The sequence below is a fragment of the Equus asinus genome, chromosome 16, assembly GCF_041296235.1.
Source record: "Equus asinus isolate D_3611 breed Donkey chromosome 16, EquAss-T2T_v2, whole genome shotgun sequence".
In the NCBI taxonomy this organism is placed as follows: domain Eukaryota; kingdom Metazoa; phylum Chordata; class Mammalia; order Perissodactyla; family Equidae; genus Equus; species Equus asinus.
The window spans coordinates 41,158,688-41,174,716 of NC_091805.1; the positions used below are offsets into that span (position 1 = coordinate 41,158,688).

General features: G+C 40.5%; 1 protein-coding gene across 2 annotated transcripts in view; it reads left to right on the top strand.

Annotated features, from left to right (window-relative positions):
- The window catches only part of EEIG2 (EEIG family member 2), a 71,840-nt gene that overhangs the window by 43,222 nt on the left and 12,589 nt on the right, over nucleotides 1–16,029 (top strand). For both annotated transcript variants that reach the window (XM_044749147.2, XM_014835229.3), the window contains exons 3-5: nucleotides 364–393; nucleotides 5,249–5,365; nucleotides 9,282–9,328. In XM_044749147.2, coding sequence (XP_044605082.1) covers nucleotides 364–393; nucleotides 5,249–5,365; nucleotides 9,282–9,328 — 194 coding nt within the window. The remainder of the gene's footprint in view (nucleotides 1–363; nucleotides 394–5,248; nucleotides 5,366–9,281; nucleotides 9,329–16,029) is intronic.

Consider the following 16,029-nt stretch of genomic DNA (forward strand, 5'->3'; position numbering starts at 1 on the left):
ATTGTTAAAATCTTTCTGCAATGTGTTAATATGCTTAGCTAAGTAATTTAACCTTTCTTTGGTGATTCAGGTTCTTGCAATGTGTCTAGAACACTTATTGGCAATTTATTATTCAGCAAATAGATAAAATATTAGCTTGTCTTCTCACCATTTGTCCCTTTCAGATTTAAGTTAAATTCTGAATAAAAATTCTGGTCATTCAGGTGGAGGGGTGGGCATCCAAATAGTTGGATTTCAGATCTTCAGAATTTTACTGTCTGTATTTGCCAGCATGTAAATGTGTACTTCAGAATTATTTGACATATATTTAATTTTAAATCTTTAATTGTATGCTAATCTTATCATGTTTTCTGTCTTTGACAGGAATTAAAAGGTGGAAAAGCTTATGCAAAGGTAGGTACATGTTTTTTAACTTTTTTGAAATTTGTAATATCACTCATTGCTGTTTATAAGCTTAAAAATTAAATGGTTTGCTCTTTTAATTGCTGTTCAAGTTGGCTGTTTTTAAACAAAGCAAGTTGGAGATTGAACAGTTGGATCCAGCGATAAATTACAGGCCTTTTCTTTCTATATGCTGATTATGGGATGCTATTAAATTTCAGCTTCCCTACTAGAAGATGATCTCTGGTTTGCATTAAGCCATAGCATCTGTTAATTCAATCTCCTCTGGGAAGGATTCCCAGTCCCACCTCCCCCCAGTGAAATAGGATCCCTCCTCTGTGCTCTCTTAGCACGCTGTATGTACGTGATCATACTGTCCTTTATGTTTTTTAGCAATATGGAATTATGAATGAACGTGCTCACCCTTTTGCTGAATGGGAGGAATTAGTAATTAGTAATACTGCCAGAAGCCCACATACTCCTCTTTTATTTCCAGTTTCTGTGATGGTATCTCCATCCGTTCACTCATCTGAGCCAAGGACCAGGGCACTAGTTTCAACCATCAGATCTACCTAACTCCCTAAAACTAGTTAACTGCAACATCTGTTAGGATGCTCTTTGCTACAAGTAACAGAAAACCCTCCTCACCTAGAGATTTTTTCTAGCCTCACAAAACAAGTAGACGTGAGATAGAGCTGCTCCAGGATTGGTTAATCCACTGGCTGAAGAACATCATCAAGAACCACTATTACTTTTCTCTTTCCACTGTTTCATTCTCTATGTGATGACTTTGTCCTTGGCTAGCTCCCCTCATGGTCACCAGGTGGCTGGCTGCTCAAGTTTTAGTTAACCCATTCACATATGACAAAATCCAGCTGTTTCTCCATGTATGACTTTTTTTGAGTGAGAAAACTTTGCCTAGTTTGGCCCTCAGAGGACTTCCGCATACCTTTCATTGGCCACAACTGGATCATATGCTTACTCCTAAATCCGTCACAGACAATTAGAATGATTGCCATGGTTAGCTTAGACTAATCACAACTTAACAATGAGCTAGAGGTTGGGTTACTTTTCTTGTGCACGTGGATGACTAAGAGTGGATGCTTGAGTAAAATCAGGGCTCTGCTAGCAAAGAATATTAGGGCATTGAATGGTGGGCAGGCAAACAACAGGATCTGCTGTGATTGACAAATCTTCTTGATTTCTCCCTTCTAAAAAGCTTTCGAAACCATCCCTTCTCCCCATTCCCAAGCTACAGCCTTAGGTTATGCCTTCATTAGTTCTTATTTAAAACCTGCCTTGGGCTCCTTTCCTTTGTTCTCTGCCTCTGTTGTCTCCTTTCAGTCCATCCTCTATATCACCAGAGTGATTGTTCTAAGGTTCAAACATGATTGTATCTTTCCCCGACTTTTAGTCCTTCAGCAGCTGTCTATGGCCTGTAAGGGAAAATGAAAGGAAAAGTCTTTAACCCAGCATAGTAGACCCATCATGGTTTGCAAATCATCTCTCTGCACACGTGCATGCACTCACACATTCTCACTCATCCTTAGGCTTCAGACACACTGCCGTCATAAACCTCCTGGAGTGTACATGCTATTTTAGCCTCTCTGCCTTCAAACTTGATGTTTTCCCTGCCATGCGTGTGCTTCTCCCTCCTCTTGTCATGTCGACTCATGTATCATTAAAAACTCAGCTTAGTCATCCCTCCCCATGGAGAAATTTTCTTTTCCTCTCTTCTTGTAAGCGTGCCTTCCTCTATCATAGCACTTACACTTTTTTATAGGAATTTCTTTTCTATCTTCGCTTATTAAACTTTGAGCTCCTTGAGAATAGGGATGATTTACATTCCTAATGCCTGACATTACCTGGAATGTAGATGCTTGAAATTATTTGCCAAATGAAGTAGTATCTACCTCAGATCTAGCTAATATTTACATATATATGCCATTTTAATGAGATAGTTATCTCAGTGAAGCCAAAGAGAAAATCATAAGGAAATATGGCCTCTCTGGTACCTCACTAGAATGTAAGTTCTTTCAAGACAGTCTTTGTCTTTCCTGTTCATCACTGCTTTCCACTGTCTAGAACAGGGCCTGGCATATAAAAGGTGCTCAGTGAATGTGGACTTTCAGCCCGAAACCTCACAGCCTTCATTGGTAAACATCACACTGAGATACCCAGCTTTTAATATACTTTCTTAATGGGAGCTGACCAGCTTCTTAGTTTTTTAACTTGCATTAGTCTTAGTGACACTGTAATACAGCATTCCAACAGTGGATGGTAAGCCAGTGGGCTGTTTTTTATTCCTCAAATATGTATTAACTGCCTACCATGTGCAAAGCACTGTTCCTGGCCGTGTTCTAAGCACTGAGGATGGCAATGAATAAAACAGACTGAAACCCCTGCCTTTGTGGAGCTTACATTCTAATGGAGGATTGGGGGACAGAGACTACACAAAATAAATATGAAATGTGTATGTAGATGATGTGATGACAACTGCTAAGGAGAAAAATGAAGCAGATAAGGGGTAGAGGGCAACAACTACAGGGGAGGGGAGGGGAGGGAGGAGGCAGGGCGTGTTCTAGGATGGTCAGGGAAGGCCCCTTTAGAGAGATGGCATTTGAACATAGGCCTGAATGGAGTGAGGAAGAAAGCTACAAGAAGATCTAAGAGGGAATGTGTCAAGCAAAAGAACAGTAAGCCTTAAAGGCCTTAAGGTGGTTGGGCATTTTCAGGGAAAAGGACATTGTGGCTAGAAGAGTAAATAAGGAGGAGAGGGGGGAAATGAAGTTGATGAGGTGGCCAAGGGCACAGGATCAGAGGCGGTCAACACAGACAACTCCTTGAAGAAGTTTTGCTATAAAGGAGAGCAGAAAAATAGTCCAAAAGACTGGAGAAACATGTGGAGTGAGGTTTTGTTTTCTTTTGTTCCTTAAGATGGGAGAAAATACAGCATATTTTGTGCTGATGGAAATGATCCAGTAGAGAAGGGAAATTTTAGAATGCAAAAGAGAGGGAGGAATTCCGGAAGCAATGAACTTGAATAGGCAAGAGGAGGGCACTTGACCTCAGATCAGAGCACAGCCAGTTCACTTACAGTAAGTGGGAAGGTGAGTACAAAGGCACAGATGCAGGTAGGTGAGTGGCTGTGGCTGGCGAGAAGAGCTTGTGGAAGGTAAGTGAAGTGCTCTTTTGATTGCTTTTATCTCTGAATGAAATAGGAAGCAAGGCATCAGCAGAGTACAGATAGAAAGGAAGTGTTGGAGGTTTAAAGAGAAAGGATAATGTACAAAATAGGGCATGTGGATGATGTGTGATCGGATAGGCATGTGAGTCTTCACATGCTCATTTGGATGTGGCTTTGCCCTGGACACATCCAGGCTTTTGTGCTGATCTGTCAGACCCCTAAAAGGCAATAAGACCAGAGTAACTGTGAAAATTAGGTAGATGTTGCCTATGGCTTGATGTGTTCTGACTTACTGCTTTTGGGGCTTGTGGCCTTTCAACTGATCTCTAAGTTCTTATTCTTCGTTCTTTTTGTACCAGTTAAAAACTACTAAAAAAATGCTTCCTCCTGCAATTAAAATCTTCATCTTTGAATGCCATTCATATGTGCCCAATGTGTGTTTTAAAATCTTAAAGCAGGCAACTTAGAATCACGCAGTGTTTGCAGTAGTTAATACTTTTTATTATGTATTCAGAGAGATATGCTTAATTAACTGCAAACTCAGAATATGTTTTTGGTTAATAAAAGACTCTATATACACTTAGTCATGTAGAACAGACTTAGTTTGTAAAAAATAAGTAAATAAATAATGATATAATGGGGTTGATTTGTTGTACCACTTGGAAACAAGAAGTAGGGTTGAGCAACATCAGAGGAAAGACTGTCGGGCAATCTCTGGTAGCTGTAGAAATTGGGGACCGAACCTGGGTAGTAATAAGAGGGAGGAACAGGTTTGAGCTGAACTCCTGGATAGCAGCAGAGAGGGTTGGTGTGGGGAAGAGAGAAAGTAGGGTTCATAAATAGAGATTCAGCTCAAGGGAGATGAAGGAGAAGGGGCTTGTACCAAAGAAAGTGTGTCATACACCTAAATCATTCTAGTTCTTCTGTGGAGAATGAGAATTTAATAACCTGCAACTATCTGCCGTGACCAGTGGTTAACTGGGAATAGAGCCAGAACCAGAAAAGGGAGAAAAAAGTCTGATCAGTTTTCTGTGTGTATGCCAAATGCACATGATTGGTCTGCTAGTGTGTCCCATAGTGTGATGTGAGTGGCACTGCTGCTCGCAATGATTTTAGTTGTTTGATATGCTTTATTTTTACTTCAAGAGTTATATATTTTAATGTGTACAGAAAAAATATATTTTTAGCACATTAAATCTGGGATTTCAAAGATTGTATTGTTAGGGGGGCCGGCCCCATGGCCGAGTGGTTAAGTTCGCGCCCTCCGCTTCGACGGCCCAGGGTTTCTCCGGTTTGATCCTGGGCGCGGACGTGACACCGCTCATCAATCCACGCTGAGGCAGTATCCCACATGCCACAACTAGAAGCACCCACAACCAAAAATAATACAACTATGTACTGGGGAGCTTTGGGGAGAAAAAGGAAAAATGAAATCTTTAAAAAAAAGATTCTATTGTTTAAGACAAGAGTAGAATAGGTAATAAGTTTTTGCAAAAAATGAGCCAGTTTAAAAACGCATATTAAGCCAATAATAGAACGGGTATTGTTAAGAAGGGAAAAATTGGAATGACTGAAGTTTGACAAAACTAGTCTAGAGCATGGCTTGAATGTTTATTTTAAGAAGAATATGATAGAAGCCTAGTAGATATTCTATTAATATAATTCTCTTTCTTTTCATAGCTGGGCTTTGCAGATCTAAACCTGGCAGAGTTTGCTGGATCAGGAAATACCACGCGTCGCTGTTTACTGGAAGGCTATGATACCAAAAATACAAGACAGGATAACTCCATTCTTAAAGTAAGCATGATTCAGGATTTCCCTGGCAACACATGAGGTTCTCTGCCTTTAAATAAGCACAGGTATATACTGTCAAGGGCGAGATGAGATCAACACTGACATCATACACTGACCGCACCCCTGAAGTACTCACTGCCTAGGGAAAAGAACTATCCAAATTGCAGAAGCAGTGAAAAGTAACAGATGTTTACCTTCACGATCCTAAGGTGTTTCTCTCTGTTGCTGTGAACATTCAGGGAATGATAAACACAACTACAACTCTGAAAATGTGAAAATGTATGACATGGTTATTATAGCCAGTTCATTCCTTGCACAAGTTTAGCAGCTGTAAAGAACAAGGAATGTATAGTTGAGGTGGGGAGGAAATGGTGAAAGAAGACAAGGAGGAAGTTAGAAAAATAACATAATATAAACTTCATTGCACGTTATGCTGATTTTGTGGTTTTATGGTTGTCTCTGTATAAATAAAAAATTTTCAAAGAACTTGCAGTTACCTCTGTGAGATAGACAGGGTTGGATAGATGGGGATAGATTATCTCCATTTTGTAGATGAAGAAGCTGAGACTCAGAAGGTTAAGTAGTCGGTGGCAGAGCTGAGACCAGAATGCATATCTTCTGCCACCGGTCGATGGTCTTTTCATGTTACCATGCTGTCTAAGCACCAGACTCAAGATGCAGACTACACTATTCATTCTTGGACTGATCCTGAACAAGCCACTAAATTCAGTTTCTTCATATCTCTCGTGTAAGAAAATGGATAATTACTCTCTGAATTACAGTATTTTCATTGGAAATTGAAATAACTTTTTAATTTCAGACCCCCACATTCCTTAGGGCCAGCTCATGGAGTAGTTTCCTTCTGGCTCCCCATTGGTCCTTTCACACCATTTCTCCCACTTTGTCTACAAAAACCATACTCTTTATAGATCACACTGTTCAGCTCTCACTCCCTCCCCTCCCAATCTCTGTCATCTCCCGGCCACTTACTCTCTCTCTCTCTCTCTCTCTCACCTTCTCTCTCCTACTCAGTGATGACTTAGCTCCTGGCTCCCAGTTTTTCTCTCCATCCCTTCTATTATCATTTTTTTGGTGGCTTCACCATCTGTGAGGGTGATCTATCCTTGTGGACTGTCTTCTTTCTATAATCTCTCCGTCTAGCTAGTCTTATATGTGCCTGAGGCCTCTCAGGTCCTTAAACTCCTCGTTTCCAGCAACCTTTTCTTTTTCTTCATCTCAATTCCTGCTCCCATGGTCACACTCTTCACTTTCTTGCCAATAGAAATTTCCCCACCTTACTAGAGGGGAAGGGAGAGGGAGGAGGGCCAGAAGGGTGACTGGGCACATGTGTATGGTGATGGCTGGTCATTAGTCTTTGGGTGGTGAACATGATGTAATCTACACAGAAATCGAAGTATAATGATGTACACGTGAAATTCATATAATGTTATAAGCTAGTGTTACCTCAATAATAAAATAAAAAGAAACTTCACCACCTCCACAATTTCAATTTAAAGTTTTCCTCTCTCCTACCACTAACGCTTATGGTTCCAGTCCTCTTGGTCTACTACTCACTTAGCTATCCTTAACCTTACTGCTTCTCACTCTCAGTTAGCCTCCACTTCCTTTCACTTCCCTCTTTATCCAGCTTGGATTCCATGGCCCACGATTATTATACCCTTAAGAATACTCCTTGCTCCTTTGCCCCCATCTCCCTCCATTGCTCTCGCCTGAGTAATCCCCAATCCTAATCAAACTCAACTCTCCTCTCTGGGTCTGCATCCTAGCTGCCCAACATTGCTAGAAAGATCCCACAGTCAGCAGAGCTGACGTTGCTGAAGTCATGCTCACCACCATCAAGTAATTGTGCTCTCCTTCCTTTGTGAGCTTCCTTTCCCAGTTTCCCAGATATTCTGTTTCATACTTTTCCTCTCCTTATATCTCCATACACCGCTCTTGCTCTCAGCTAATGGTCTTGCTTTATCCTTTATTGAGAAAATAGAAGCTTTAAACTCAAATTCCCTCATCTCCCCATCACAGAATTTACAATTCTTCCTGTCTCTCCAGCCCTATTACTCTTTTTGTCTCCTGTTACAACGAAGGAAGTGTCCCTCTTCCTGTTAGAAGTCAGTCCTTCCTCTTAGGTTCTAGAATCCAAAGCTTGCCTAAGCAAGAGCTTTGGCCAGTAGATTATCCCTTCTATTAATCGTCTCTCCTTCTAAGGAACCATTCTCATTAACATATAAAGAAACAGCTCTGTATCTCCTGTATTTAACAAAAAACAAAAACCAACTTATTGGGGCTGCCGGGTAGCACAGCAGTTGAGTTCGCACACACTGCTTCAGAGGCCCAGGGTTCACCGGTTTGGATCCTGAGTGTGGACCTATGCACTGCTTGTCAAGCCATGCTGTAGCAGGCATCCCACATATAAAGGAGAGGAAGATGGGCACAGATGTTAGCTCAGGGCCAGTCTTCCTCAGCAAAAAGAGGAGGATTGGCAGCAGAGGTTAGCTCAGGGCTAATCTTCCTAAAAAAAAAAACAACTTCTCATCCCCTTCAACCACTGTCCCACTTCTCTATTCTACTTCCCTACACAATTTCTTAAAGGCTGTAGGTACCATCTCCATCTCCTTCTTGAGACATTCGGGATATTCAAGAGTGCTGTTTTGAATGGAATTGGAAACCAGGTTGTAGAGCTCTTTGAAAGAAGAGGTGATGGGGAAACCAGCATAGCAGGTGTAGGTCATGCTTTTGATAAGTTTAGCATTTAAAGAGAAAAAGAATAGTAGTGGAGGCACTGGGCTGAAGAGATAAGGAAATGAGGTTATGTAAGAATACTTGGGGGCCAGGACTGTGGCCGAGTGGTTAAGTTCATGCACTCCACTACTGCAGCCCAGGGTTTCGCTGGTTTGGATTGTGGGCATGGACGTGGCACCGCTTGTCAGGCCATGCTGAGGTAGTATCCCGCGTAGCACAGCCAGAGGCCCTCACAACTAGAATATACAACTATGTACTGGGGGGCTTTGGGGAGAAGCAGGAAAAAAAAAAAAGAAGATTGGCAACAGATGTTAGGTCAGGTGCCAATCTTTAAAAAAAAAATACATGTCAGCCATTAGGTGGAAAACATGCAATAATATATATATATATCCAGTTATTCATTAAGACCGTGAATTTTAGTATTATGCAGTCCTGGGTTCAGATCTCAGCTCTACCATTTACCAGCTACCTGATCTTGAAAATATCGCTTAATCACCTGGGCTTAAAATGAAAGTATCAATCTGTCACAAGAGTGGTGAAGATTAAATAATGCATATAAAACACTTAGCTTACTCCAGGCACATCATAAATTCTCGAATCATGATTGTTGTTAATGGTATTATTATTATTATTCCCAGAACATAATAAGATCCTATGGCTGATTCTTAAAAGGCACTCAGCAACTAGAGAACAGCAGTATTTCAGAAAGCATTAGCAAAGCTTTAAATTCTGATCTAAAGCTGGAAGAAAAGCCGGAAGCATTCTGCTTTACAAGCCACCAGCAGGCACCCCTTGAAGCATCCGCAGGGCAGCTCGGAGGGAAACATTCCAGATGTTCAAGCACCATGGGAACCTGGGAGGAGAGACAGATAAACCAGACCAGCTTAGCCACACCTACAGGATTGTTACCTGTGAAGCACTAGCTTTCTGTTTCTGTCGTTTCCATTCTGATTTTTACAAATACAGAGTTTTGAATGTTAAAAATTATTTTTAATCTATGTCTATACAAAGCAGCAATTTAATTTAACAATCATTTTATTTAATACTTTCCAAATAGAAAACACTGGACGAGGTGCTGTGGAGATTGTATAGCTTAGCAGAACAGTGCTTCTCCTCTCAAGACATCTTTTATAATCACAGCCTTTATTTTTCTTGTGTTTAGGTTTTGATCAGTATGCAGCTGATGTCTGGGGACCCATGCTTTAAAACGTAAGTTGATGCTCAATAAAGGAGCTGTTTATCTGAAAGTGTAATAATAATTTATTTGTTTAAATTTTTACCTTAATATTTTGTAGTGTTTATAGGCTAATACGTTTTATAAATACTAATATCTCCTTTCCTGGGAAACTGACCCGACCCTCATAGAAGTTACTATTACCTATTACCAAACAACCTCTCTAAATTATTTAAGCTATAGGTCTTTTGTCATCTTCAGGTTTTGGGTGAAATTATACAAAGTAAAATTTTTAATTTGACCTCTATGGACTTACTCATTTCTTCAACAAATATCTGTTAAATGCCTTACAGTGTGCTAGGCCCTACTCTAGATGCTAGAAAAACAGCAGTCAAAAAAATAGGCCAAGTCCATGATGTCTTGGAGCTTGCATTGTAAGAGGAAAACAAACAACAAACTAGTCAGTACATATATAATATAAAGATGGCAATAAGTGCTTTGGAGAAAAATAAAGCAGGGTAGGAGGGCCATGGTGGGGAGAAGTGTGGCTATTTTACAGAGAGCAGTCAGGGAAGTCCTCCCTGGTAAAGATGATATTTCAGCAGAGACCTGAAGGAGCGGGGAAGCAGGCCCTGCAGATGTTTGGGGAAAGAGCATCTGAGGTAGAGGGAACAAGGACAAAGGCCTTGAGAGAGGAGTGTGTTTGACATATTCAAGTCGCTGCCAGGACACCAGTATGTCTAGACCAGAGTGAATGAGGAGGAGGGTAACAGGAGATGAAATCAGATGATAAACAGTCTTGTAGGCCATGATAATAATAGTCTTGTGGGCCACTTATAATCTGAGTGAGATAAAAAGCTACTGGAGGGTTTAGAGCAGAGGAGTAAAATCATCTGACTTATGGCCACTAGGTAGAGAATAGACAATTTGTGGGAGCAGTGAAGGCGGCAAGGGCAGAAATGGTAGATGAGTTAGGAGGCTGTTTCAGGGTTTGGGGCCTGAGTAACTGGAAGAATGATATTTCCATTTGTTGAAATGAGAGAGCCTACTAGAGGAACAGGTTGGGAGCTTGGGCATTGGACGTGTTAGATTTGAGATCCCTGTTTAACATCCAGCCAGACGTGTCAAGAGGCAGTTGGATATATCACTACAAGTTCAGTGGGGAGGCTCAGCCTGGAGATATAAATTTAGGAAATCATGATGTCATCAGCACATAGATACTAGTTGAAGCCATGAGATTTGATTAAATGTCCTAGAGGGAGAGAATATAAATAAAGAAAAGAACCACAGACTAAGGTATGGAACACTCCAGTGTGTTAGAGGTTGGGGAGATAGGGAAGAACCAGCAAAGGAACAACCAGTGAGATAGGAGGAAGGAGCCAAAGGAAAGTACTGGCCTGAGAACCAGTGAGATAGGAGGAAGGAGCCAAAGGAAAGTACTGGCCTGAGAACCAGTGAGATAGGAGGAAGGAGCCAAAGGAAAGTACTGGCCTGAGAACCAGTGAGATAGGAGGAAGGAGCCAAAGGAAAGTACTGGCCTGAGAACCAGTGAGATAGGAGGAAGGAGCCAAAGGAAAGTACTGGCCTGAGAACCAAGTGGAAACATGTTTCAAAAAGGAGGGAGTAATCGACTGAAGTAATCACGGAGGATGGAGACTGAGAATTGACCTTTGGAATTTGCAGTCTAGAGACCATTGGTGACTGACAAGCACTTTGGTAGAATGCTCTTAGACTGCAGACTTATTGGAGAGGGTTAAAGAGAATTTTGAAGGAGGAAAATTGGGGACGTTTAGTATAAACAATTCTTATGAGGAATTTTGCTATGAAAAAGGAACAGAAAAACGGAGTCATAAATAAAAAGAGGATATGAGGTCAAGGACAGGTTTTTCTTTTAAGATGGGAGATAGTACAGCATATTGTATACTGATAGGAATGATCCAATAGAGAGGGAGAAATGTAGTCAGAAGAGAAGAGAGACAGTTGCTAGAATGGTGTCCTTGGATTGTCAAGAGGCATGGAGGTAGAGAATATGGCTCCAGATGCAGATAGATGAGAAGAGGAAGCATATACAAGTTATTTTCAAATTTCTCCTAATTTCTCAGTGAAATAGGAAACAAGGTGTTCATTGAAGATTGAGGTTGGGAAAGACGGAGGCAGGGGTGTTGAGGAAAGAGGAAAAGATGTGAAAGTCTCCTTGGAGAGTGGGAGAGTGAACTGAATGGGAAAAGGCAGTAGGATTGCCTGAGCAGTCTTGAAGGCACTTAATAATTAAAAATGAAAGTTAATTAAATATTATTTAAATATCTGAGACAAATATATTTAGAAAAGTAAAGAAAACATTAATTACTTCCCTATACATCAGCTTCGCGTTTTTAATAGCCACATCCATATAGTTCTCTACTTACAAGCTGTTTTGCAGAGATGAAAATATGTATTTTAATAACAAATCATTAAATGATTAAAACTATGGATTTTCCTATAACTTTGCCTTCCTGTGCTGTCTTCTCTCAAACCATAATTTCCTAGCTTCTTTCTTTATTTCCTGTTTTCTTGAAACTAAACAGTTTGTGCTATGCTATTTTTTGGTTTCTTAGGTAACAATATGTTTTTCTAGTGGAATCAATTTAGGGTGAAATGAGAAAATGAGCAGCAAAACTTAGTAGAAGAAAGTGAGTTCATCATTCCTTCTCATGAACTTTTTACGACTGTTCCCTTTCTGGCCCTTTCTCTGCCGTTTTCTCTCTCTACTTGTGAAATTCAAATATGGAAGAGCTCAAAAATAAATCATCTTTATGTTCTGTATTATCTCCACAAATGTAATTCTGACCATCTAGAGTTTATATTTATAGAAAAAGACTTTATAATTCATTAGAATAAACAGACCTTACCTAATCCCAAGATACATGAAAGTATTTCTCAGGAGACTCAAAGCCCTAGTACAGACGTGTGTCACTTAACAACAGGGATATGTTCTGAGAAATGTGTTGTTAGGCAATTTCTTCGCTGTGTGAACATCATAGAGTGCACTTACACAAACCTAGACAGGATAGCCTACTGCACACCAAGGCTATATGGTACTAATCTTATGGGACCACTGTCGTACATGCGGTCCATCAGTGACCAATTCAAGTCATTATGCAGCACGTGCCTATTTGTTTTCTCTTTTCTTTCAATATCTGAAATTTCGCAACTGTCAGTGGAGAAAGGGCAACTCTAACACATTCATGCCCCTCACATACTGAGTATGAATTGAATAGAAAAATGTTTGAACTACTGATATAAAAAGTAAATTATTTTTATCATTATATTTCAATATATATTAAATATGTGTAATCACAGTACTATAGAGCTAAAAAGAATGTTGGAAGTTGTCTAGTCCAGTGATTTTTTTTTTCCAGAATATTTAGCCACAAAATCCTTTGCTGAAATGTATTATGAATCCCAGTATATAACATCTTTCTGTTGAAGGGTGAAAAGGTATGGTATGCTGCTACCCACTGAAGTCCCTAGGGAGCTTCATGGAGCCTGTTTAAAAAGTCTTGGTATAATCCAAGTTCTTGTCTTACAGATGAGGACACCAAGGCACAGAGCAATTGAGTGACTTGATTGAGTATTTGTCTGTACAATGTAGACGTAAATAACTTCCGGAGAGGTTCATTCTACTATTCTCTCTGCTTTTGTCTGTCTGTGAATTTTTCATGATATAAAGTTTTTGAAAGCCTACTGGAGAAACTAACGAGAGTACAGCAGATCCTTAGCATTCTCAGATTTAAATTCTAGTTTTGATATTTTATGAGCAGAAGATCTGTGGGATAGATTGTATAATTTTTTGGAAATACAAATTTTGTACCATGAGGCCGGTATTTATGAAGAAGACAGCTGGTCAGTCAGCCTGTAACCACCTGTCCTGAACTCCGTGTTGTAGTTCTGTACAACTCATCAAACATCCACCAACTCTTGTAAAAGAGTGAAACTGACTCTGAAAATACTGGTATTTGGTCATTTGCTGGTAAAGTGGATCTAGGGATGGTGTAATCCTCCCGAATGGCTAGGGCTGTGCAGCATTCATATTCTAGAAGGAAGGAAACTACCATTTGTCAGAATGATTTAATGGATGTTACTCTCTTCCGGTTTAATTCTTGAAACAACTCTGTGAGTATTTCCATATTTTTAAGTGGGGGCAGTGAAGCTCAGAGGTTAAGGAACTAATTTATCCAGGGTCCCAGGATTCACTCGTCTATTCAGTACACGTGCATTGATTGCCTACCGTGTGCTAACATTTACCAGACTAAAGAAGAGCAGCCCCCCGCTCGAAGGATTCACTGTTCATATGGGAGACGGACACCCAACGTGTGATGTTCTGGAGGCTTAGAAGAGAGAGTCCCTACCTGCTTTTCCTTGAAGGCCAGGAAAGTCTTCACTGAGGGGGTGACACTGAGCTGATTTTTAAAGGACGAATAGAAAATTACTAAGCAGAGGCAGTGGATAGAGACATTCTAGGAAGAGAAAACAGCTTGCACAAGTTTTATGGCATTGTTATAGGGCATGGAATATTTATGGAATACCAGGTAGATAGTATTGTCATTTTAGGAGGTCATTTTTCACATACTCTAAAGATTACTGTGAAATTAAAATAAAATAATCCCATCTCTTTCATTCTGTAATTGAGCTATATTAAACAGTTTCTGATAAGGGATATTAAAATATTTTCTGAACAAAAAGAGTGATAGAATAAAAACTGGCGCACGATGGGCACTCCGTGATTATTTATTCAACGTGGCTGAGTTGTCTAGGGAGACTGAGGAGAGCTGCCAAGGCCCAGCTAAGATTTTAGATTCTAACTTTGCCTTAATATCAATCGCCGTGGTTGACGAATTTTCCCCATAAGGCTGAGTAGCCCCACTATGAGAGTAGTTAATACACATGGCTGAAATGATCGAGGATTGAGGTTCTTCAGGTTTTTTGAGAACAAGGGATGCCAAGTTGAAGGTACTGCTAAAAGTGTTGTGGCTGTGAAGTCAGGCTGGACAGGAAAGAGAGGAGCCAGAGGGAGACTGATAGAGAGGGACAAAGGGAAGAGGCCACAGGCTGGGAGCTCTGAAGGGCTGGAAGACAGGTCTAAGAGGTAGAGGGATGGAGACACTGTAATCAAGCCACCTGTGACCTGACATTCCTAAGAAAGGAACTGACATTAGAAAAACAAGAATTCAGGGGCTGGCCCAGTGGCATAGTGGCTACATTTACATGCTCTGCTTTGACTGCCTCGGGTCACCAGTTCAGATCCTGGGCATGGACCTACATACCGCTCTTCAAGCTGTGCTGTGGTGGCATCTCACATAGAAGAACTTGAAGGACTTATAACTAGGATATACAACTGTGCACTGGGGCTTTGGGGAGAAAAAACAATAAAGAGGAAGATTGACAACAGATGTTAGCTCAGGGCCAATCTTCCTCACCAAAAAGCATACCTAAAAAAACAAAAAGAAGATAAGAATTTAGACAGGCAGGCATGAGTCACCATCAATGATTAATGGCTGTGACTGTAGACTCCATTCTTAGTAAGTGTATTTCTTTTACATTTTACTTTTTCTTATAGACTATTGAATGCAGGGTTTTTTTCACCAAGCTGTTTTACATTATTTTAAAATGTTGCTTTTAGTAGTTGAAGAGATAGGTCTGGGCCAGACTGCAAAGGGCCTTGTGTTGCCATTCTAAAGAGTTTGAGCTTTATCCCGAAGGAACTATTGAAGTGTTTTAAACTAGAGTGACATGTTCATTTTGCACATTTCAGAAAGACCACAGAGAGTGGAATACAGGTAGGCAGACTAGCTAGGAGAGTCTTGCAGTCCTGCAGGAAAAGGTACAAAGGCCAAACTAAAGTAGTTAGCAGATAAGAGATGATAAATAGGAGAAATATTAAGAGAGAATCTGTGGATTTGGAAATTAATTGGATATGGAGAAATGTGAGTAGGATGGCAGCAGAGACAATACCTAGGATTCTAGTGTGGGTGACTTTGAGGGCTGTAATGGCAGAGACAAGAAGAAAACAGATATGGGGAAAAAACATGCTTAGTTGGGGATATATTGACCTACATGTACTTAGAGGACAATTACTTGGAAATATCCCAGTAGGATATGCAATTTTGGGATTTAGGAGGTCTTGAGATAGAAATAATCTCTAAATTAAGTAGGTTTAATGGCAGTCTTAAATGTCTGTATCCCCAAGGATCTGACTAGCCTGAGGATTCTGTTGAGATCATATGGTAAGAATTTAAGAATTGCCACATAGTGGGTCAGCTTCATGATCCCTTCAGCTGCCTTCCTATTTTATCTCAGGACACCAAGAGACAGTCTCTAGGAAGATGTGGTTTTCCTCTAGAATATCAACCTCAAAAGCTTAGGGATATTTTATTTTAAAAAAAAATCTTGTTAGGGGGCGGGCCCCGTGGCCGAGTGGTTAAGTTCACGCGCTCCGCTGCAGGCGGCCCAGTGTTTCCTTAGTTCGAATCCTGGGCGCGGACATGGCACTGCTCATCAAACCACGCTGAGGCAGCGTCCCACATGCCACAACTAGAAGGACCCACAACGAAGAATATACAACTATGTACCGGGGGGCTTTGGGGAGAAAAAGGAAAAAATAAAATAAAAAAAGAATCTTGTTAGAATTTAAACTTGCCCCTCTCTGCTTCACAGCTTCCACATGGAGACAGGAGCCTTGAATTAGCCAATAAAAATA